The 24617-nt window shown below is 45.8% G+C and overlaps 2 protein-coding genes across 2 annotated transcripts in view; both read left to right on the top strand.

Annotated features, from left to right (window-relative positions):
* The window catches only part of LOC147737899 (uncharacterized), a 610977-nt gene that overhangs the window by 252729 nt on the left and 333631 nt on the right, over positions 1 to 24617 (top strand). The window lies entirely within an intron of this gene.
* LOC147737904 (uncharacterized) lies at positions 3822 to 5543 on the top strand. Its single transcript, XM_086948193.1, has one exon. The coding sequence runs from the start codon at positions 3822 to 3824 to the stop codon at positions 5541 to 5543; it is 1722 nt and encodes a 573-aa protein (XP_086804319.1).

Raw genomic sequence — 24617 nt, 5'->3', positions numbered from 1 at the left:
CCACGACGGATGGGTCGCCTAGGGGGAGACGGCCATAGGCCCCTCCCAAGGGTGGAGACGGATATATGCCCCTCCTACGAATTTCCCGGGGGCCGGATATCCGCTCCGGCGGAAGAGTGTGTGGGGAAGGGGGGGAGTCCACGCTGTCCTTCTTACAGATACCTCACACGGGAACTCGGACGACCTTTAAAATGGCGTCGAGTGAAAGGGGGCCCCCACGACAAGGGAAGTTACAGTTGGCAAGTCCTCTGCGCATGCGCCACTCACACCGTGAGGGCGGGAGTTTGGTAGTAGGGATCTGACACCGGTTAAGACCTTGCAGTTGGCCCTTAATGCTAGGATGTACAATTTTATTTTAGAATGTATGCATTTTCAGGATGCTAGACTCGGCTAGGAAACCTTTGTATTAGAGATCTGTTAAGGTTAGCCAAAGAACATGTCTTCATCAAAATGTAATGAAAGTAAAATTGTACATAATGTATGAAACGTTTTTATTTAAAGTTTTAAATTTTGTTTCATATTTTAATAAATACGGCCGGGGGGGTAACTCCCCCCCGCCTTCCAAAAGCTCAAACTTGTGTCTGTCTCCTCCCATGGGGAATTGGTGTCGGGAGGGGGTGGCGGGCATCCCGGCCATATTCATAACTGCTTTTACCTCCGATATATCCTTATTAAATAAAGGGTAAAAGGGTTTTGTTGGTAACATTTGTTTACCCTCACATTCACAATATGATATTTGGTCATGGTTGTTTCCAGTGTTCAATCTCACTATATCTGATGAATTTGTATTTTTTATACTTTTAGAAGCTTTATTTCTTGCTTTCTGTTGTTTTTTCCTCTGTCTTTTTGATAGATGAACTTCTGGAACTGCGTTTGTCAATGTTGAATGTGTCCAGCATAGGTGTATCACTTCTTGATCTTTTGTTTTATCATCTATTTTTCCTTTAACAACAACAGTATTGTCTTTACATTTTATTGTATCTTTAGAGGGGCAGTCGGTCTTGATGGGTTGAATTCCCACGTAAGGAAAATTCCCTTTTACATTGTCAATTATCGTTTTTAAAATATCCGGAATGATAGCAAATTTGTTAATTAGCGGGGCACAACTACACTCTGCATACGTAGATATTGGCTGAGATTGTGCCCTTACTATTAGATTATTTTGCGTTGTTATCTTCTGCTCAATTCCGGCAACAGAGGATGCCATAGCCCTCAAGAGATCTATTTGGACCTCCATTTTGTTGGACTGATATGTTAAAGCTTCCAGATTTAATTGCGAGGTTTTGAAGAATAAATCCCAAATTGCTCCCGCGTTCCCACTTCCAGGTACCTGAATACCTGGGCTATGGTGTTGCCCATTTATGAATGATAGGTTCTTATACTCCTCTTTTTGTGGTCCTTGAAAATCATGTCCCTCGTCACAGCCGCCCCACCAGCAGCACCGCAGGCCAAGGCTCCTTTGACCCCTGCAGCGTCCGCCGCACGAGCAGCACCAGCAGTGCCTTAGCACTGCGGTGCCGGCAGTGGCCGTTCCTGCCCCCAAAACAGATCCATCGAACTTAAAGCGCCCGTATAACAGGACGCTGGTGAAGTGGGAGAAACCTTCGGGAGCGGGAACTGGTCACAAAACAAACCCGGGCAGTCGTCCCAGGCTCCGCTCCTCTTGCTCGTTAACTCCTCCTCGGCTCTACTCGATACGCTCTGCACTCAATGCCGAATCATAGGCCGACAACGACTGTGAACACCAACAGAGGGAAGAATTGTGGTTTTCCCCCAGTTAGTAAAGAAAACAGCATAAGTCTTGGCTGCTTCTGATGCACCCCCAGAGTCTTATGCGTCTTTTCAGTCTAATTTTTCTGTCTGGAAAATAATTGTGTCCTGATTTTCTGCACCCAGTAATTACAGGTGCAGAAAAACCTAACAACTGATAATCAGGTGGAATAAAATGAACACATGAAAGTACGCCTTCATTTTATTGCCCTTGATTCATACTCTGGACCATAGTCGAGGGATAGGTCTAGGCATAGTCCTCGCAGCACATAATAGATTTGTTTGAGGCAGAGGCCAAAACTCAAGTCAGGATACCAGATACAAGTAGGCGGTAACTCAGGGCAGGGGAGAATGCCTGTTGTCCGTGGCGGAGTCCTTCCCGTCCCAGAAATCTGCATTACAATTTAATTAATAGTGTATATTATTTTAATATCAGTTTGGTGCCAGTCCATATGACTTTAATATCTGCCTTTGGGATTCTATGTTACAACTCCATAGGGTATCCTTTGTGAGCTTAATAAAATGCTAAAAATTCTACAAATCCTCACTCCTACATCCAAGTACTCTCAGGCTACCATTCTACACTCTGCTCTGTCTGAAAAACAGCTCAACATTTTAAAAATCCTGCATTGATTTGGCTTGTGAATTATTATTTTTGGAAATGTACATGTATTAATTATTTAATTTTAATACTATAGGTGATTGAAATTACGGACGAAGAAAGCAAGATTTAGCACTAAGCCACTAAATGTCAGTGCCATAAGAAGGATTATTTTGAAAAACTGAAGGACATCCAGCATTCTACGTTTAAATAATTTCCAAAAATCTAAGTGTGGCGAGGAAAGTACTCTACCTGTAAGTGAAGTCTCTAATTTTGCATTTCATTAACCCAGAGCAAAGCCATATCTGTGCACACAGCATCAGAAATAATGTTGAAAGACCACTTCAGCATCCTCATCTGAAATATTATCAGAAAGACAAATTGCCTCAGCATGACAGAATAACGTTCATCTAAAGCATCATGTAATTCTAGAGAGGAAGCACACACTGCATAAAAGAAAGTTACAACAAAAGGTTTCTTCTGCATACCATCAAAGAAAAGACGCTCCAAGAAGACTCCGAAGCTGACACGTTAACAACCATAAGATTGGAAAATCACCTTTGTTCAACAACCGTTTTTAACCAGTTACACAAGTTTGAGACTATATGCCTCGGGATATAACACCTCGACCCACTCTGCTCACTCTGGCGAAAACCTTAAAAATTCACAACTTTATTGTTTTCATGACCATCTCAGATTGTTTCCTTTTTAATGTGTACTGTTCTGTAATTCTATGTAAATCGCCTCAACATTCTGTTGTGCAGGACTGATATGTAAAACTGTTAAATATAAAAATGGATTAAATGAGCACCGTTGCGCTATAGCTAATGTAAATAAATCCTCGTCTTCAGAACTACACCTTACACCAAACATAGAAAGGGTAAAATTAACTGATGTTCTGCGACTGGTGAGCCACAATAGTACTGTGCATGTTCTAATGTTCTCAGTTACTGCCATTACGTCAGTGCAAAAGGTACTTCTCAGTTTAATCATTAAATATCAGACTAACACCTTATCACTGCATTGCTAAGAACCTATACAAATAGATTTGAGAAAAACTTCAGTCACAAAATAAGTTACTGCCGGAGAGGCTATAACCAAAAGACTTTTATCTGCTAGAAACATTTCAACAGGTTTTACAGGGCTGCTTCGAGACATATTTTGCTTAATTCAAATGTTAAGCAGATTACACCAATTTCTTTTAGAGATAAATACTGAACATTATATAAACTAGCCAGACTCTAAAATCTAGTTCAATCTTACGGTGGCATATAAGCAAGAGAAAACTAAATGTAACTCTAGAAATACACCTTATAAAAACACAGGCTGTGAGAACAAATTCAGTGTTCAAACCCGCCTCAATCAAAGCAAAATAACCCAAGTTGGGGAAATAAGTTACCTGTACCAAAACAAATTCAGCCATCAATCTCATCTCACTGAATTTGAGAGAATGCACACTGGGAAAAACCTCTCTCAGTGCTCAGTGTGCCAAAAAAGTTTCATCAGTAAATATTATCTCATTGAGCATATGAGAATCCACACTGTGGAAAAACCTTATCAGTGCTCTGAATGCCAGAAAAGGTTTAGTGTCCAAGCGAGTCTATATCGACATGCATTAACCCACTCTTTGGAAAAACCTTACCAGTGTGCTGAATGCCAAAAAAGTTTCAGCCGTAAATTTTATCTCACTGAACATATGAGAATCCACTCTGGGGAAAAACCTTACCAGTGCCCTGAATGCCAGAAATGTCTCAGTGACCAAAACAGTCTCACTCGGCATATAAGAACCCACACTGGGGATAAACCTTATCAGTGCACGGATTGCCAGAAATGTTTCATTGAGAAAAGAAGTCTCACTCTTCATATAAGAACCCACACTGGGGAGAAACCTTTTCAGTGCTCTGAATGCCAGAAATGTTTCATTGACAAAAACAGTCTCACTCTTCATGTAAGAACCCACACTGGGGAAAAACCTTATCAGTGCTCTGAATGCCAGAAATGTTTCAGTTTAAAACGTACTCTCACACGGCATACAAAGATCCACGCTGGGGTAAAGATCCACGCTGGGGTAAAACGTTATCAGTGCTCTGAATGCCAGAAAAGTTTCATTGACAAAAACAGTCTCACTCTTCATGTAAGAACCCACACTGAGGAGAAACCTTTTCAGTGCTCTGAATGCCAGAAATGTTTCATTGACAAAAACAGTCTCACTCTTCATGTAAGAACCCACACTGGGGAGAAACCTTTTCAGTGCTCTGAATGTCCAAAACATTTCAAACTTAAATCACTTCTAACTGCACATGTGAGATTCCACACTGGGGAAAAACCTTATCAGTGCACTGAATGCCAGAAATGTTTCAGTATAAAACGTACTCTCACACGGCATACAAAGATCCACACTGGGGAAAAACCTTATCAGTGCTCTGAATGCCAGAAATGTTTCATTGACAAAAGAAGTCTTTCTCAACATGCAATAACCCACACTGGGGAAAAATCTTATCAGTGTTCTGAATGTCAGAAATGTTTCGGAGACAAACTCAGTCTCACTCAGCATATAAGAACCCACACTGGGGAAAAACCTTATCAGTGCTCTGAATGTCAGAAATGTTTCATAAACAGATTCGATCTCACTAAACATATAAGAACCCACACTGGGGAAAAACCTTATCAGTGCTCTGAATGCCAGAAATGTTTCAGCCAAACAAGCCATCTCACTCAGCATATAAGAACCCACACTGGGGAAAAACCTTATCAGTGCTCTGAATGCCAAAAATGTTTCATATACAAACTCAGTCTCACTCAGCATATAAGAACCCACACTGGGGAAAAACCTTATCAGTGCTCTGAATGCGACAAATGTTTCATTGAAAAAAGCCATCTCACTCAGCATATAAGAACCCACACTGGGGAAAAACCTTATCAGTGCTCTGAATGCCAGAAATGTTTCTGCCAAAAAACCAGTCTTGATAATCACATAAGAACTCACACTGGGGAAAAACCTTATCGGTGCTCTGAATGCCACAAATGTTTCAGTGAAAAAATCCGTCTCACTCACCATATAAGAACCCACACTGGGGAAAAACCTTATAGGTGCTCTGAATGCCAGATATGTTTCAGTGTAAAAGACAGACTCACTCAGCATATAAGAACCCACACTGGGGAAAAACCTTAACAGTGCTCCGAATGCCAAATATTTTTCAGCCTTAAATGTAATCTCACTAAACATATGAGAATCCACACTGGGGAAGAAAATTATCAGTGCTCTAAGTGTCAGAAAAGATTCAGAGGAAGAGATAATTTCAAGCGCCATAAGAAAACACACCAAAATATTTTAGTGCTCTGAATGCCATAATGATGCGTTAACTCAGCCTATATTGGAGGTTTGGGGCAAGCCTCTTACAGCTCCTGCAGTGCCAAAGGTGTTGCAAGGAGGTATAGAGTGGCACCTGGGGATCCTGAATTTTTATCCTCGCATCCTTTGCCTAAAAGTCTGGTTATTCAGACAGCCTGTTCAAAAAAGACTGTGGGTGCATTTCCTCAGGTGCCTGGGGATAAGGAATCCAAGAAACAGGGTCAGACTGCTAAGAAGGTTTTCTCTTCAGCAAGCATGGCATTGAAATCGACCAATGCCACTAGTCTTTTGGGAAGGTATATACATGCCCTGATGGACTCAGTACGCCAGTTCGCTCCTAAAATTCCTGAGGACAGCAGGAAGGATTTTAATGAGGTATTGGCCGATACGCAAGCGGCTGCACGCCAGGTGATTCAGAGTGGGCTTGACACTGCTGATTCAGTTGCTCGTATTATGGGTACTTCTGTTGCCTCTAGAAGGGCTGCCTGGCTGAAGTCATCTGACTTTTCTGCGGATGTTCAGGCTGCGTTGGTGGATTTGCCCTTTGATGGTGTTGGGTTATTTGGTAAAAAGGCTGATGCGGCTTTGGAAAGATTTAAGGACTGTAGGGCTACTACCAGATCTTTAGGGCTGCAGACCAGAGGTTCAACGACTAAAAGGGATAGAGGTTTTGGATGTGCTTCCTTTCGTCCCTACAGTCAAGTTCAACAGCAGCAGCAGCAACAGCAAAATACGCTGTATAAGTCATACAGGGGCAGACAAAGAGCTCGTCCTCGAGGGCGTCAAGCCTCCTCCTACTCCTCCTCTTCCTCTTCTAACCCCCCTCCAACCACAGCAAAGCAGCCCTAGATCTGCCATTCCGGCTCATGCGGGTCCTGTGGGGGGTTGGCTTACCAATTTTCTACAAGATTGGGAATCAGTTACATCAGATCTTTGGGGTCTCAATCTTGTAGAAAATGGGTATGCTCTTCCTTTTCAGGAGTTTCCACCGAATTACCCTCCTTGCCAAGGTTTTTGCACGGAGGAACACCTGTTGCTCCTGCCATAAGAAGTCCGGGCACTGTTAAGAAAGGGTGCGATGGAGGTGGTTCGTAGCAGGAAAGGGGTCAGGGATGCTACTCCCAGTATGTCCTGATTCCCAAGAAGGATGGCAGACTTCGTTCAATCCTGGATCTCAGGATCTTGAACCTTTACGTGAAGCAGGAAAAGTTCAAGATGCTCACCCTTGTGCAGGTTCTACAGGAGCTGATGGAAGGAGACTGGATGGTGTCAATAGATTTGCAGGATGCATATTTTCACATCCCTATCCTGCAGTCTCACAGGAAGTATCTCCGTTTTAGGGTGGGATCTCAGCATTACCAGTTTATGGTCCATCCGTTTGGTCTTACTACTGCGCCTCGAGTCTTCACCAAGGTGATGGCTGTGGTGGCAGCACATCTCAGAAGGTCGGGGATTCCGGCATTCCCTTATCTGGATGACTGGCTGATCAAAGCAGAGTCGCCAGAGATAGTGCTCCATCATCTGCAAGAGACAACTCAATTGTTGCACAGATTGGGTTTTTTCGATAAATGTACCCAAATCTCACCTGGTGCCCTCCCAGCGCAACCTGTTCATAGGTGCGGTACCGGACACAACTGTTTGTCCTGCATTCCCTCCACCTCAAAGGATTCAGGAAATGATTCCTTTATTTTACAATGGAGCGGTTGTTCCAGTCCTGAAGGTCCTTCATCTGCTCGGTCTGATGGCTTCTTGCATTCTGTTGGTCAACCATGCACGCTGGCACATGAGGGCGCTCCAGTGGTGCCTCCGTAGGCAGTGGTATCAACATCAAGGGGATTTCAGGGAGTCTGTGAGGATCTCCAGAGAAGCTGCAGCGGATCTGTCTTGGTGAGGCGTGGAAGGCAATCTGTCACAAGGAAAGCCTTTTCATCTGCCTCCATCGGTGGCCACAGTAATAGCGGATGCATCCACTCTAGGGTGGGGTGCTCATCTGGGGGATCTGGAGGTCAAAGGTCTTTGGTCTCCGGAGGAAAGGTTGCTTCACATTAACCTTCTAGAGTTGCGGGCAATACGTCTAGCGCTCAAGGCCTTCCTTCCTTCCCTTCGCGGTCGGTTCAAGTCCTGACGGACAACACCACCGCGATGTGGTATATCAACAAACAGGGAGGTGTGGGGTCGCAGTGTCTCTGCAGAGACACACTGCGTCTCTGGTCCTGGGTTAAGAACCATTAGATTTGTCTGATGGCAAATCACCTGGCCGGAGTACTGAACGTGCGTGCAGACAGTCTCAGTCGGCAGTTCTCGGCCGACCACGAGTGGAGGCTTCACCCAGAGGTGGTTCGTTACATTTTTCGGATGTGGGGGACTCCTCAGGTGGACCTGTTCGCTACTCTCGAGAATGCTCACTGCCCATCATTCTGCAGTCTCCAGTTTCTGATACAGGGAGCCTTGGGGGACGCGTTTCAGTTGAGTTGGGACTCAAAACTACTTTACGCGTTTCCTCCCATACCCTTGATTCCTCGGGTTCTGAGGAAGATTCGCCAAGACCGGGCCCAAGTCATATCAGTCGCCCCGGATTGGCCAAGAAGGGTGTGGTACACAAATCTTCTCCGCCTCTCCTCTTGCTCGCCGCTCCGTCTCCCTCTCAGGGCAGATCTCCTCTCTCAGATGGAGGGGCAGGTTCTACACCCCCACCTCCAGACCTTACACCTTCATGCCTGGAGATTGAATGGGGCAACCTAAATTCCTTTTCTCTCCCACCTAATGTGGTGGATGTCATCTTATCAGCCAGGCGTAACTCCACCAAGTCTATCTACTCTTATAGGTGGTCCAAATTTGTTTCCTGGTGTGGATAGAGATCTATTGACCCCTTGAGGGCTCGTTTTGTCCAACATGCTTCAGTTTGCTCTTTATTTGGCCCAGCAGGGCTTTGCTGTTTCAACTGTAAAAGTTTATTTATCGGCCTTGTCGGCATTCCTTTGTTTGCCGGACCAGCCGTCTTTATTTAAATCACCTATTGTGTTACGTTTTATAAAAGTTCTGACTAACAAATTCCCTCCTACTCCATTTATTGTGCCTCAATGGGACTTGAATCTTGTTTTGACCTATTTGATGGGTTCACCTTTTGAACCATTACACAGGTGTCCCATGAGGCTTCTGTCTTTTAAGACTGTTTTTCTTGTAGCAATCACCTCGGCAAGGTGGGTAAGTGAGCTTCAAGCTCTTAGTTATAAGCCCCCATTCTTGACTATTCACGCTGAACGAATGGTACTCAGGACCAGGGCTGCTTTTCTGCCTAAGGTGGTAACTCCCTTCCATCTAGGACAGTCCATTACCCTTCCTACCTTCTATCCTCCCCCTCACCCTTCCAAGGAGGAGGAGAGACTACACCGTCTGGACCCTAAGAGGGCGGTGAGCTTTTATCTCGATAGGACTAAAGACTATCGTGTGGATGACCAGCTCTTTGTTGGTTTTGCTGGCTGCAAGAAAGGAAGGGCACTCTATCAAGATGGATTATCCTGTGCATTAAGATATGCTACGCTCTTGCTGGTAAGGAACTTCCAGAAGGCATAAGAGCTCACTCTACTAGAGCAAAGTCATCAACATCTGCTTTGTCTAGAGGTGTACCTGTTGAGGACATTAGTAGGGCGGCAACTTGGACCTCCCTCCACACTTTTACGAAGCATTACTGCTTGGATGCTGAGGTGAGGAGGGACGGCCACTTTGCTCGCTCTGTCCTGCAGGATTTTCTGGTATAAGAGAGTGGACACCCTCCTCCGGGAGTGGGGACTGGTGTGGGACTCAATTCACAAGGTGAGGAATCCACTGGCAGATGTATCTATCAGAAGAACAAGTTACTTACCTTCGGTAACGCTTTTTCTGGTAGATACAGTTTCTGCCTGTGGATTCCTCACTGACTCACCCGCCTCCCCGTTGTCCACTCTTCTATACCTGAGTTACTGTAATGTAAATATTTTTTATTGTCAAAGGAAATGTTTTATTTCAATTGCTTTCCTGCATTGGCTTCACACTGTTTGTGTTATCTTGACATTTGTGTACTGTGTATTCTGTGTATATATCTACTGTCATCGCTCCGTCCGTGTGCCTCGAAAGCACGGAAAAAGGGCGGAACTGATGTCATCACGCCGGCGTGGGCCTATTATGGTGTCGGTGACGTCAGCGGAGTCACGCGCGATGCCGTGCCTCTGTGACGTCGTCCACGTCGGCGCGAAGCTACAAAAAGAATTTCCGGATGTTGCTGACGCAAGGGGATATTCACAAGGTGGGGAATCCACAGGCAGATACTGTATCTACCAGAAAAAGTGTTACGGAAGGTAAGTAACTTGTTCTTTTAGTAGTTTCCGGAATCTCATGAGGTCTGTGCACGCTCTAGCTTCCAGAGTTAAGGAGTTCCACAATTTTGGGCCTAGGGTGGCGAATCTTGACCCTCCAGCGTGTTTTAGCCTGAAGGGGGGTATGGCCAGAAGGTGCAGATGGGCAGATCGCAGGTTGCGAGTGGGAATGTATCTGTTGATCAAATTATCGATGAATTTAGGATTTTTATTATTCAAGGATTTGAAAATGATGCATCCCACTTTGAAGGCGCATCTCTGGGTTATAGGGAGCCAGTGTAGCTTCTTTAGCAGTGGGGTGGTGTGTTGGCTCCTATTTGCTTGAAGGACCAGCCTGGCTGCCTGATTTTTAACCATTTGAAGGCGGTTGATGAGGTAGGTCGGGATGCCGAAATAAAGGGAGTTGGCGTAGTCGATGTGGGATATTACCATCGCAAGGACTGCCTGAATCTATGCTTCCTGGCTAAGGAATCTACTATTTTTTCTTATTTTTCTTAGCTGGAAACAGCAAGTAGAGACCACAGCTCCAATTTGTTTGTTCATGGTAAGATCGCTGTTGATTATTACCCTCAGGGTTTTAGCAGAGGTAGAGGGGGTGGGGGATTGTCCCTGATCTGTAGGCCAAAAAAGGGGGCTCATGGGGTTCGTTAGGCCACCTGTGAGGATGACTTCCGTTTTGTCCGGATTCAAGCTTAAGGTGATTGCTGTTCATCCAGTCACGGATGAACAGCATTGTTGTCTGGAATTCGTGGACAGTAGTGGGGGAGTTATTGATTGGGAAGATTAACTGAAAATCATCCGCGTAGTTAAAGGTTTGAATTTTTCCTTCCTTAAGTGCATGGATGAGTGGGAGAAGGTATAGATTGAATAAGTGGGGTGATAGGGAGGAGCCCTGGGGGACATTGCATGTATTTTTAATCTTGGAGGTTGTGAAGTTTCCCAGACGGACCGCTTGGTAGCGGTTGTATAGGAAGGAGCTTATCCATTTGAGGGCTAGTCCTTGGATTCCAGCCCATGACCCGATCGACCAAGGTGTTGTGGTCGACCGTGTCAAACGCGGCGGAGAGATCCAGAAGCACAAGTGCTTGGGGGGATCCTCCATCCACTTTTGCTCGTAATTGGTCCAAGACTGATAATATAACTGCTTCTGTAGAGTGTGCAGGGCGGAACCCTGCTTGGTGAGTGTCCAGGTAGTCTGACTGCTCCAAAAAGGCCGACAAGTTTTTTGCTACATGAGCTTCAAGTAGTTTGGCCATGTAAGGGATCAAAGAGATGGGACGGTAATTTGTGAGAGACCCGGGGTCTGCTCCTGGTTTTTTCAGGAGAGGGATGACTGACGCCTCTTCTAAAGTGTTGGGAACATAGTCTTGAGATAGTGAGAGGTTTAATAAGGCCATGGGTGGATCTGGGCAAGCCGTAAAGGCTTCCTTTAGGATCCTCGGGGGCAGCAATCTTCAGGGGAGCCAGATTTGACCTTCATCATAAGGTCCCTGAAAGCTTCTTGGTCAAAATCAAAGATTTCCACCGGTAAAGAAAACAGAGGCTCCATCAGTGGAAACATGACGATTAGCCCAACTTTAAGCATAGCACTCAACTCCAAAGTGGTGGATTTCCCTGCCTGCAAAGTACGTAATTTCTGAATATTCATTGCGCGCAAGCCCATGAACACCCCTATATGACAGGTGGCTTTATTTAAAATAATAACTGGTTCTTTAATATAGCACTTGATATCAAAGTTTTCCTTTTTTAAGATGGTGATGCTAATGTTAACCAACTTAAAAGTATTTAGTATATCAACCACGTAAGGATGAAAATCTAAATTGACCTATTCAGCATTTAAACACATGACCTGCAGGTGACACAGATTCATTTTCATGGCTTTAAAGTCCACTTTCCCTCATGTGCTAATTAAACTCACTCCCAGACTGGCCTGTTAAACGTGAAGTGTAACACAAATAGAGGGGCGGACCTGTTCACACTTTACTCTTCTAATAAACAGGCAGAATTAAAGCCTGTGCCTCGCCTATGCTGTCTATATACGTTACTAGGCGTCTGCTCAGGAACTGAAGTGAGGAGTGAATGTTACAACAAATTGTCACTTTGCTCAGGGCAGCAAAATCTTACCGTCACTCCCAGTTCTTGTCAAAACGTTTTTGCACAAAGTATCGGAGAGAAGCTGACTGGGAAAATAAATGTGCACAGTTCACCAGGATTCCGGTCCATTTTACTGCCAAAAAGGCCTGGATGGCCAGTAAGGAACGTCCGGCGAGTTAGCGGTAAACAAAGGTCGTCTGGGGTTTACAAATGTGATTCAGCACCACCATCTGCTGGTCGTTTGTTTTTCCTCCGGTTCCTACTTCAAAATGCATCAGAGAGCTTTTTAGCAGTCTGTCTATTGAGAAATGTGTTGATGCTTACGGGCACAAAGGCTAGGCTACGGAGCTATTCTCATACTAATCCTGTCCAATTAAAAGGTCTCGTCAGATAAGTGTTACTCAAAATAACGCGAATAGAGTGAGGACTCCATGAGACTCCCACAGATAGCGTAACTGCTTGACATTAAACCATCCTCCTCTGACTAAAAAAGAATCGAGCATTGGTTAAAATAATAAATCGGTCCTTGGAAAGCTGGTGCGATATTTATTTATTTTATATTTTGAAAGCATATTCCACTGAATAAAAAAGAAGAAAAGAAAACGCAGTGCCTGCTAAAGTGTCAGCCTTATGTTTGCAATAATATAAAAATTTAAAACAAGCTCTTGGCATTGCTGAGGGGGGAGGAGAAATGTGAGACGCGGCCTGGCCGCCGTGAAAGTGAAAATACCGCTGGCCGGCCATGGGCAGTGAATAATTAGGGGAGGAGAAATGCCTGAGGCCGAGGGCACGCTGGGGGAAGCTTCAGATGCCTTTGATGTGGACGCGCTTTCTGCTTGACTGCTCCACAGGCACTGTACGAAATCCACCGATGGTTTAGCCCTGGTTTAGCCCCTATATCTCTCGCCAGCAATGCGCAAGCGCATTGGCAGGCGAGACCTAAAAAGGAGTTGTTATATACTAAACCTCCAGAAACGTTTGATTAACCAGTTATAAAGTCTTCTTTTTTTTAATAGAAATTATTTCACATTGTTACTGGATCTGCATTGCTAAACACTTATAAGGTCCCAATGGCGAGACCTATTGGCTCTGCCAATGCTTGTTATTGATTGAGTACAATCAATCAATCAATCAATCAAAGACAGAGCGCACTACTTACCCGTAGGGTCTCAAGGCGCTTGGGGAGGGGGGGGTGCCGTTACTGCTCAAACAGCCAGGTCTTGAGCTTCTTCCTGAAGGAGAGGTGGCCTTGGGTCAGGCGCAGGTCGGTCAGGAGGGAGTTCCAGGTCTTGGCGGCCAGGTAGGAGAAGGACCTTCCTCCTGTTGTCGCTCTTCGGATGCGGGGGACGGCGGCGAGGGCGTGGCTGGCTGATCGGAGGTGGCGTTTGGGAGCGTAGAAGTTGATTCGGCTGTTGAGGTAGCTCGGGCCTTGATCGTGAAGGGCTTTGTGTGCGTGGGTGAGGAAACGGAAGGTGATTCTTTTGTTGACGGGGAGCCAACGCAGGTCTCTCAGATGTCCGGAGATGTGGCTGTTTCGTGGGATGTCGAGGATGAGTCTGGCTGAGGCGTTCTGGATCCGCTGGAGTCTCTTCTGGAGCTTGGCGGTGGTACCGGCGTAGAGGGCGTTGCCGTAGTCCAGTTGGCTGGTGACGAGGGCCTGGGTGACGGTCTTCCTGGTCCCGGTGGGGATCCACCAGAAGATCTTCCGTAGCTTGCGTAGGATGTTGAAGCACGACGAGGAGACGGCGTTGACTTGCCAAATCATGGAGAGGGAGGAGTCCAGGATGAAGCCCAGGTTGCGTGTGTGGTCCGTCGGTTTGGGTGCGGTGCCCAGGGCGGGGGGCCACCAGGAGTCGTCCCAGGCGGAGGGCGAGGAGCCCAGGATGAGGACCTCCGTCTTGTCTGAGTTCAGTTTCAGGCGGCTGGTCGTCATCCACTCTACAATGAGCAGCAGCACTTGTGATTAGGTCCTGAAGAAAGCCGCAAACACTTCTTTGAAGGGTTAATAGGCTGAAACATGTTGACCTCCTATTAACACTAACAGTGCATATATTTTTCTACCACAGTGCCCTGTTTTTAATCGTGGCCCAAGGGAGTACAAATAATGGAAACCATATACCCTTTACCAAGTTTTAACTTTCATTCTGCTGCCTCCACTACCCTGAGCTCATTATTGTGGTATTTAGTATACCTTTCTCTATAACAAAACATGCCTAAACTCCTCCCTCTCAGTGAGGGGGTTGTACCCCGTACCGTGACTAGGTATAACTGAGCGAGGAGCTTCCGAATGAGGAAGCATGCCAACTATGGTGGGTGAGGGAAATCTTCCTTTTAAAGGGATATTTCATTTTAGCTAGGTCTTAATTTGCAACAGTAATCCTCATAGACCCAAGGGTTTCTTGATTGTGGTAGAAATACATTTTTACCCCTTCATTGTACGTGTAAGCACATACCATTGCTTGAAATGTTGTGATCAATGTAGGAAAAATACTCTGTGCACTGAGAAAATTTGTTAAAATAACGGAAAGTTGATAATCGCAGTTAATACCTTCTCATACCTGGATTTATCTAGAAGAGAAGTCTGTTAATTCTAGCAGATTTTTGATACCACAAGGTATAAGAAATTACGGGATCTTTATCTGATATCTTTATCAGTAAATTATCTGAAATTATTTAACAAATGTTTGCAAGTATTATTTCTAAAGCTAAAGGAAGGCCTATATTTGTCTTTTTAAAATGAACCCCAGTGCGTATGACTACAATAACCACCGCTCTCAAATCAATATTGTGCTTGGTTTAGTGAGAAAGCTAAGTGATCCAGGAGAAACTAGGACTGCGCGTCAGTATTTTTCATAGGAAGCTTTAAGTTAGAGTGAAAACATTTTTTAGAATGCCCCAAAAATTGTGATAAAGATATTTCAATATGTTTGACAAAAAAAATAGGTACATTTCATGACAATATTGAAATGGGAAATAAAATAACACAAACAAATATTTACACCACATGACAAAAATATTAGAGACTAAATTTCAGCAATATAGGAAATACTGAGGTTCACGTATTAATAATCCATTTGGTAAAAGTGGTTGTTTGTGGAGTCAGCACACTACTGTGTCTGTGATTGCTTTTGAATAAAGGCATTTTAATGCACCCTATTTTACTTTCAGATTCACAAATGTCCCCTTGGGTTACTACCTCCTGTTACTCTTTTTCAGCCCACATACGATTTCAAAGCTTAATACATACCTTAAGGATGTATAACATATTCAGAAAGGACACTATTAACATTCCCCTTCCAAATTATGGATTGTTAAATGGGCTTAGTACATTTCAAAAAGGGGTTTAGCATTTGCAAACTTTGTGAATTACTGAACCAGTGGATTTTTTAACAATAAAACCCTTGGTACATGAGGCAAGTCTTCTCAATTCCCTCCAAATTAAGTTTGCTAATAATGTTAGTTGAATGATAACCTGTGCACGTACCTATTTAGTGATAGTGTTGCTTCAGATCAAATAATAATCATCACACAAAACTCTTCCACAATACTTAAAGACAGAATTTCTGACATCCAGCTTTAATGTTTTGTTAAGTATATTTGCAAATGTTGTTACTTAAACAGGAAAGCATCTAAACCGGTCTCTGGACATAAATTGGATGTAATCATAATCTTTAGATACATTTTCTGAGTTTTAGGACCAAAGTGTGTCTTCTGGGTTTACTCTAAACCACTATAATAAACATATTCAATCATTTTAGATTTGATCTGTTTATACTGGTTTCTATTGCCGACAATAATCTAGATTTAGACCAAGGATCAATTCTATCCATGGCTTTTAAAATCTATTTATCATTGATCTCTTTTAGTGTTATCACAAATAAAACTGTAATAGAACTGATCTGAGAGATGGACTTTCAAGTATTATGCCTAGTCAATTTATTGAACAAACTATGGAGTTAAAATCTGAATAGATTAGATCCACAAGCATTGCCTGACCACTGCATTTTACATCAATAGATTACTAATCAGCACATTTTCTCTAAGTACAATTCACTCATCTTCAGTTTTTCGTGGAGCTCGTGCTGGGTCTGTTTGAGCTCTTTTAAAATGACATTTAAATGTCCAAAAGTTCATGAACTCTATTTTAAAGCCTGGTCAAACCTTAATGAATGATATACCTAAAGACGCCCTTCTGTTCCTACATTTTATTGTGCACCATGATTTAGAAATGGCATGTTTTTCCTTTCGGAGGTAAAATTCTAAACATATTTATTGTTGTTGCCATCTGAAACATTATCACTAATTGGGAAGATAACAACAAGTGGTCCTGTGATGGTTGCTGGAATGGGAACTGTTTAATCAAAAGGTGGATTGAATTAAAGTTTAGGTGACAATTTTACAAAAGTGTATGGATTTTGTATATATTTAAAATTGCTGATCTCCAAAAAGGCCTAAATCAATTAATTGAATTGAAATTCAAGTTTATCATTGTAATCCTATTGTTGGAAAAGATGTACTTTTGAACCCCATGAGGCGGTTCTTTTCCAGAAAGCATTCAGGTTGTAATCATGAGTCAAATAATGCTGAGGAGGTTAAAATATTCAAATTGAATTCAAATTACACAATAATTAATTTTGTTTTTCTATATGTAAAAGCATTACATTAATGACATTTCTGTATCCTACCACCTTTCTTTCCTGTTCTTTATGAACGTTTCTATAGTTGAACTTTAAAGATTGCCCGAAATTAGGAATTGTGCTCTACATAACTTTGCAGTGTTACAGTATGTTGATTTTTATGTACAATTTTTGTCTCTTATGTGTATGGCAACTGTTGTTCTGTTTTGCTTTAATAATCAGATTATGTTTATTAGGTTTTATTATTCAATAAAATGTTTCAAACACAACAAATGGTAGTTGATATGTATTTACAACTGCAGCATTTTTATTGTATGGGCAGTTTCAAAGGGGCCAAACATATGGTCTGTGGGTTGTCGTAGGACCACATTGGCATCATCAGGGGGAGGTTTGGGCAGGTGATTAGGGGTATATGTAAGGTTGGAAGTAGGGGGAACAAAGCATGTACATTGTGTGAACTGTGACTCCTGAAGTTATTGTGAGGGATACTATGCTACCCTGTAAATGAATCCCTAGTGATTATTATCTACAAACTTTATTCGGTTTTATAAAGGAAAACCATAAAAGTCATGTATAAAATGATAAAACATCTTCCAAGTTGCAGATTGACAAATATAATATGTCCAAGTTAATCAAAACATAAAATACAAATTCATGAATTACAGTACAGAAGTTAATCGCAGCTTCACCTGAGTCTAACAGCGACCCGTAAAAAGTATAGCATATGCAAAACAGTGTCATAAGAGAGGAGTTGTAAAAAGATAAGAGCTGGTCTCACATGCCTAAAACCCGCTTTTTAGGGCTCGGCCTAGCGTACACTGCGCAGCAGTGTCGCACAGCCGAGATCTTGTTTCCTTAGTACTGGGGCTTGAACCCGCCTTCTCTTCATAAACGAAGGCTAGCCATTGGAAGAGATGTGTTTCACTTAGTTCTGTCCCCGGCTTGAGCAGATTCGTGGGCGTTTCTTGCTTTTTTTAAGCCCGCCCCTTTTTTTCGTCATTCAGAGGTGGGCGTTTACTTGTTTGTTTTTTTTAGCGGCGCTTTTGTTTTGCCATTTCCCCGACCGCTGCCGGAAGAAATCGTCCTCAGGTGATTGCTTGCTGTCCTGCCCCCCCCGCCCCCCCCCCCTCATTCGTGCTTGCTGTCCTGCCCCCCCCTTGTTTGTGCTTGCTGTCCTGCCCCCCCCCCCCCCCAGCGTTCGTCGTGCTTGTTTTTTTTTGTGAGGAACAGCTCCGATGTTCAGGTTCGGTCCTGTTATTCCTCCTCTCCGACTTTTTACTTGTGGATTTATAGGAACCGCTTCATTCCGTCTGAAGACACCCAGCCCGGCGCTGCTCCTCTGCCTTTTTACCTCAGCACTCTTACCACTGCCCCATCATCTGGCCTCGCCCTTTGAACTGTCCGTTTGTTCCAGCACACGCGCTAAACCAGAATCTGCCATTTTACCCCGGGACCTGCCTTCTCGCCCCCCGGATCTGCACCCTGAGCGCTGCCGGGATCGCCCCGTGTGCTGCCGGTGGTGTCTCTGCCTGGGCCCCCTCACCGCTGGATTTTGGATTTGACCCGCAGCTGTCCGTCTCCTGCAGCTGCCCCCCAGCTCGGCGTGCGGCACCCACCCTGCACCTGCCCCCGGTGAGTCCAGACTGCCCCCTTGTTTCTTTTGCCTTCAGTTTTTCTTAAACGTCTGCTCAAAAAAAGGAGCCACAAAAGAGGAGCTCTTTTTAGTGGAGCTTTCATTTTGCCACATTCTTTCTTTGCAGTAATGCCTCCTTGCTAAATGAATACATTGACTCAGAGTTTGTCTAATTAGTTTCATTCATGGACTTTCCTTTCCTTCTCCTGTTTTCTTCAAACATAATGTTATCTCAGTGAGCATACTGTGGCACCTGGCAGTTAGGTGAGGCATAGTGAAGTAAAAGATGCAAATGCAGGAAAAGCACACAGTTGAGGAAATTGCACCTTTTTAGGGAATTAAAAGATAAAGAGTGGCGGAAGAAGATGAATCTTAAATTTGTTTCTTTTCTGTTTTCCCTGTGGTCTTCATTCCTTTCAGCTTGAATTCATTGCTTTGGGTTTTATCATTCAACTTTACCTATTGCCACTTCACTCCTTTTGGGTGAGAGCTTTTCTGTGGAGGTTTGCGAGTCCCCTCTGAGCTTTCTCATTAGTCAATTTCACTCTTACATCTCTACGAATTTTCTGATTTAGCTGGAAGCCAAGTTAAAAGTGCTGGCTTTTTCAGTATTGTTACTGTAGACATGTGAAGAACCCTTTAGGAAGTGATGGGGAAGATATTTCAGGGAAGTGGTTTGGCGACAGGGAATGAGAGCCCGCTTTTTGATGACTATGTAGCCTTTTGTGATTCTAATGTGAGATGATGAGGATAACCCTAAGCTTGCTATGGCTGGCTCAGGGTCTTCATTATTAAGGCAGTGTGATTACTTGCCATTCATGCACTTGTACTTTCTTATTTGATCATTATCACTATTTTTTTCATTTATATCTCCTTCTTTTAAATCCTTAACAAGTATAGGTGTCTGTACTCTTTTTGTAGAGCATGATTGATGTACTGCAATGATTATTCGGAAGAGATTATCATTAATGTACGAGTGACCATGTATTTAACACACCACAGAAAAGAAGAAAAGTAGTGCTGTTTACTGAATGAAAAAATAAATTAATGTTGATGAGGGTGTAAAGTGAAACTCATTTTTGAGGCTGTTCCTCACATCTGCCCTCCTGATTGTGCCGTTTTTTTCTTTTTTTTAAAAAAAATTTTTAAAACCTTTATTTAAAAAACAATGCACACAGCTATTCAGCCTTACATCCCGGAGGCGAGGCAGCAGATTGGAACCAAAGAAACAAAGTGCAAAGATCAGTAAATCAGGACGAATGAAGGTTGATTTTCAAGTTTATGTAACTAATACAGAGGAAAGGTAAAGAAAAGAGAGAAAGCGCCGAAACTGGCGCAAAGAAAAAGGCAATAGAATGTAAGGTACAGTGAGGCGTAGTGAGGGGGTCGAGAAGGTACAGTGAACACGGATGTGTCCAGCGGAAGACAATACTGGAAATGGGGAGGGAAGGAAACACAGGATGGCAACACAAAATTCAACAGTTGGAGCCAAAGGCTAAGGTGATAAATGCTCCTCCTGCGGCGCGGGTTCCGGAGGCACGCAGATGTCCCCTCTGTATTCATTCCAAGCTCCCCACATTTTCTGTCACTTTTTAGGTTTACCCCTGGCAATATACACGGTCTTTTCCCTGAACATGCACCAGTCCATACTGGCCTTCCACTGTACAACCTTCGGAGCCGCTGTAGCCCCCCACTTCTGTGCGATGTCCCGTTTAGCCACCATGTTACCAAGGGTCACCCATTGGGTCTGGGCAACGTTATGATCTGTTGGACCCCAGATGTCTAAAAGGCATCTCCTGGCTTCCGCATGCACTACCACCCCAGTCACCTCGCTCATAATCGAGTGCACACGCCGCCAGTAGGAAGCTATCACAGGACACTCCCATAGAATGTGCATGAAGGTGGCAAGGGCGCCACAGCCGCGCCTACAAAGGCCATCAACGGAGTAACCAATGTGCACTAGTCTGGGACCAGTGACATAGACTCTGTGCAAGATTTTGAGCTGCGCCAGCCGAAGGCGGGAGGAGATAGCAACCTCCTTAGGGGAGGACACCGCACTCTGCCAATCTTCATCATCAATCTCTATCCCATCTCGCACTCACTGGTCCCTCACACCCAGGAGGAGATCTGTGCGGACGTTGATGAGTTTCTTGTACGACAAGGAAATGGCACTGTCTGGCATGTGGCCGTCCAGCACCCTATCTTCCAAAGGAGAACTGTCAGGAATCGCCTCCCCCTCCGGCCTGGCGAATAGCAATGCGTGTCGCAGCTGAGCATACCGGAAGAATTCCGTTTCACCCAGCTGAAACTCCGCTTGTAACTGTGCAAAAGTTTTAACCTCGCCACGTAGTAACATGTCCTCCACCCTGGAGATGCCAATTAGGTCCCATTTATCGAAGCCCTTGGTATGCCATAATTTGCCCAGGATGTCCGAATCGTACAGTGGGGTCGCCTTCGTCAGTCTGTCCTTCCATCCCTGCGCCTTATTAATCGCCCGCCAAATATGGACCACGGTTTTCGTTGGACCAGACATCCGCCTGTCGAGTGACCTCGAGTAGAGTGCCCTGTGATACCTCCCCCCGCCCAATAGCCATCGATCCATAGCATACCCCGTGTTATCCACCGGACCGTATAAGCCATGGTTAATGGCCGCCAACTGGGAGGCCCAGTAATATCTCCGCACATCGGGCAATGCTATCCCCCCATCGTACCACGGTAGCGTGAGCTTCGTGATAGCGATTCGAGGGCGGCCGTCCCAAAGCAGGGCGCGTTGTAGACTCTCGATCTCGCCGAAGTATCGAGCTGGGACCGGGTCCTGGGTATTTTGCAGGGCATAAAGAAACCTGGGCAAGGACATCATTTTAAACAACCCCTCAGAAGGCGAGGCGTTCCCCCTTTCAGGACGTACAAGTATGACTTGGACCAGTTAATAACTAGGCCGGAGTATCGACCGAAATGTCTCAACACGTCACAAGCCACAATCAGGGATTTACAGGGGGAAGTGAGGTACAGCAGGATATCATCTGCGTATAGCGACACTCGGTCCTCGAAGTCGGGGGGCCCATCTAATACCAAGTAAGTCGGGGTGGCTGCGCAGCCAGGCCGCCAGCGGCTCAAGCGCAAGTGCAAACAGGAGGGGCGACAAAGGGCAACCCTGTCTGGTGCCCCTCTGAAGAACAAAGGGTGCGGAAACTCGGCCGTTGACAGCTACGTTAGCCAACGGTCCGGCATACAGAAGTTTGACAAACCCCACAAATTCCGGGCCAAAACCGAGCCTCACCAACACAGCCCATAGGTAACTCCACTCGAGGGAGTCGAAAGCCATCGTGGCGTCCAACGGCGCCAAGACAGCCGGCTCCTCGAGCGTATGGGCTCCACCGGAATGCCATTAGGGCCAGGCGCCTTGCCAGATCTCAAGGAACGAATTGCGAGCGCCACCTCGTCCGCAGATATATCCCTGTCCAGGTCGTCTCGATCTGCGTCTGACAGGCACGGGAGATCGATATTCGACAGGAAAGCACCCGAATCGGCCTCAGACCAATCCGAGACGGAGGCATAAACTCCCTGGAAGTAATCCGAAAAGGACTCAGCAATGGCGCTCGGGTCAGTGACTAGCACCCCATCCTCCCCCAGTATCTCCGGGACAACACGGCTGGCCCTCTCTTTCTTATCGAGCCAGGCCCGCAACTTTCCCGCCTTGTCACCGACATCGTAAATCCGACCCTGCTGTTCTCTGCCCAGGACAAGGGCAGCGTCTGTGGCAAGGTCACGATATTCCGAATGCTTGAGGGAGAGAGTATGTAACAGGTCGGGCTCGGGGCCCGCCTCCAATCGGGAGTCCAACTCCATGATCTCCGCCTCGATACGCACCATGTCGGCGTCTCTATTCCTACGGGCTTCCGCTATGAGAGTGAATGCCTCACCCCGCAAGACCGTTTTAAAAGCCTCCCACAAAGTGGCGGCCGATGTTACTGACCCCACATTCTCGGTGAAGTAACGTTCGATAGCCTTGGCCAGGAGACCACGAGTCTTGGGGTTTCGGAAGTACCACGGATTGACCACCACCGGTCGATCCGATACAACAATATTAAAGTCAAAGGAGACCCACAGCGGGGATTGGTCCGAAATGCCCCTCGCCAAAAACCGGGCCTCAGAGACCGCTGGTGCATGAGCTGCCAAGGCAAGGACGTAATTGATCCTGGAGAGACTACCGTGAGTGCCAGAATGAAAGGAATATTGACTCTGGGTAGGATGTAATAGTCTCCAGCAATCGACCAACCCCATAGTGTCGAGAAAAGTGGGCAACCACATTTGCGAGCTTCGGAGGTCTCTAGGTGGATGTCTGTCCAAGGAGCCGGAGCAAACAGAATTGAAGTCACCCCCCACAATGAGCAACCCTGCCGGCAGATTCAAAATGGCGCTACCAAGGTCTTGGAAGGTGTTGTTTTGCAGACCCGGAGGAACATAAACCGAAACCAATGTCAAGGCACGCCCCTCCCATCGCCCCGAAACGGCTGCGTATCGCCCCCTCTCGTCAACCACAGTGGAGTCAATCTCAAAAGGGAGGGACGTGCGCACCATGACACCCGCCCCCGGGACCCCGAAGAGAGACCCGAATGAGCCACCATTTTGAAGCCCTTCCTATTAAGTGCTCTACATGTATTCCCAACCAAATGAGTCTCCTGCAAGAGAACAATATCAGGCATATGTCTTTTGAGCAGTTGCAATACCACCCCTCTCTTAATACGGTCACCCAAGCCATTGACGTTCCAACAAAGAACTTGCAGTTTCCTACCCCCCATCGTCGTGTCCCAGCTCCCCACCAGCCCCCAAAAGCCTCAACAACGAGCGAAACAGGACAGAACGTATTACCCATTGCCTAAGGGAAAGAAGAAGAGAGAAACAGAGAAAACACACACAACCATCCCCAACACCACCCCCCACCCTGCACCCCTGCAGCAGACTAAAAAGCCCCCCCAACCAGCAGTGTGCCTGTCGCCCCATAAACTAAACTACAAAAAAGACCCTAGAGGAGTAAGGAACTCCCGCAGTCCCCCCCTGCCACCCTCCATGGAAGAGTAGGATATTCCAGGTAAAAGTGCAATAGCTTGGCATTATCAGTCACAGCTAACGGGCTCACCATCCGCTAAGAGCAGTGCGGGAAGCATTAGTCCTGGTGATCAGGGCCACCAGAGGCGCCTTCGGAGCGTTCCTCCTGGTCCTCTCGACGGTGCGGCAAAGTGTCCAGCGAGTCGCTCGCAGTCTCAGGCATATCAAAAAACATGGCTCGGCCATCACGTTCAATGCGCAGCTTAGCGGGGAAGAGCAAAGCTCTGGCGCTGTCTTTGAACAGCCCTGGTGAAGTCCGGGTAGAAGTTCACATCAGCGTTCTGGAACTTGGGAGGCCCATGTCGCCTCGAGGCCTGGAGAATCACATCCCGATCTCTAACGTTAAATAAGCGGGCGATGATGGGTCTCGGTGCGACGCCCGTTTTCGGAGGGCCGCCAGGTATTCTGTGGGCCCGTTCCACCGAGAAAAAGTGGCTGAGACCTGCTGGCGCGAGATGGGTCTTTACCAAGTCCTCAACAAAGAGGTCGACCGCCGCTTCCTCTGCACCCTCCGGCACCCCAATGATGCGCACGTTCTGCCGCCTGGCACGTCCTTCTAAGTCCTCCAACCGCCTCGAGAACAGGTCATTAACCGACCGCAAAGTACGGACCTCAGCTTGCAGGTCCGACACGTCAGTCGTGAGGCTGGAGGTCTTGATATCAAGAGATTTTACTCGATCATTAGTCTTGCCCAGGTCGGCCCTAATCAAGTTGATGTCGATAGCCAGGGTGTCTACTTTGTGTGCCAGGACCTCGTGCTGCTTGTGCATCTCAGTCCTGATGCTTGTGATAGCCCCCATGATGTCGCGTAATGTGGGGTCCGACCCCTCTGGTGAGCTCGAGCGTAAGGGGTCTTTAGACTGAGCGTGCCGTTTTTTTCTTGCCTTCTGCCCCCTGATTGTGCCGTTTTTCTTGCCTTCCGCCCCCTGATTGTGCCGCTTTTCTTGCCTTCTGCCCCCTGATTGTGCTGCTTTTCTTGCCTTCTGCTCCCTGATTGTGCCGTTTTTCTTGACTCTGTTCCCCTGATTGTGGCGTTTTTCTTGCCTTCTGCCCCCTGATTGTGCCGCTT

This window comes from Lissotriton vulgaris, chromosome 1_1 (assembly GCF_964263255.1).
Source record: "Lissotriton vulgaris chromosome 1_1, aLisVul1.2, whole genome shotgun sequence".
Lineage (NCBI taxonomy): Eukaryota > Metazoa > Chordata > Amphibia > Caudata > Salamandridae > Lissotriton > Lissotriton vulgaris.
Note: the sequence above shows the minus strand (reverse complement) of the source record. Positions and strands in the feature narration are given on the sequence as shown.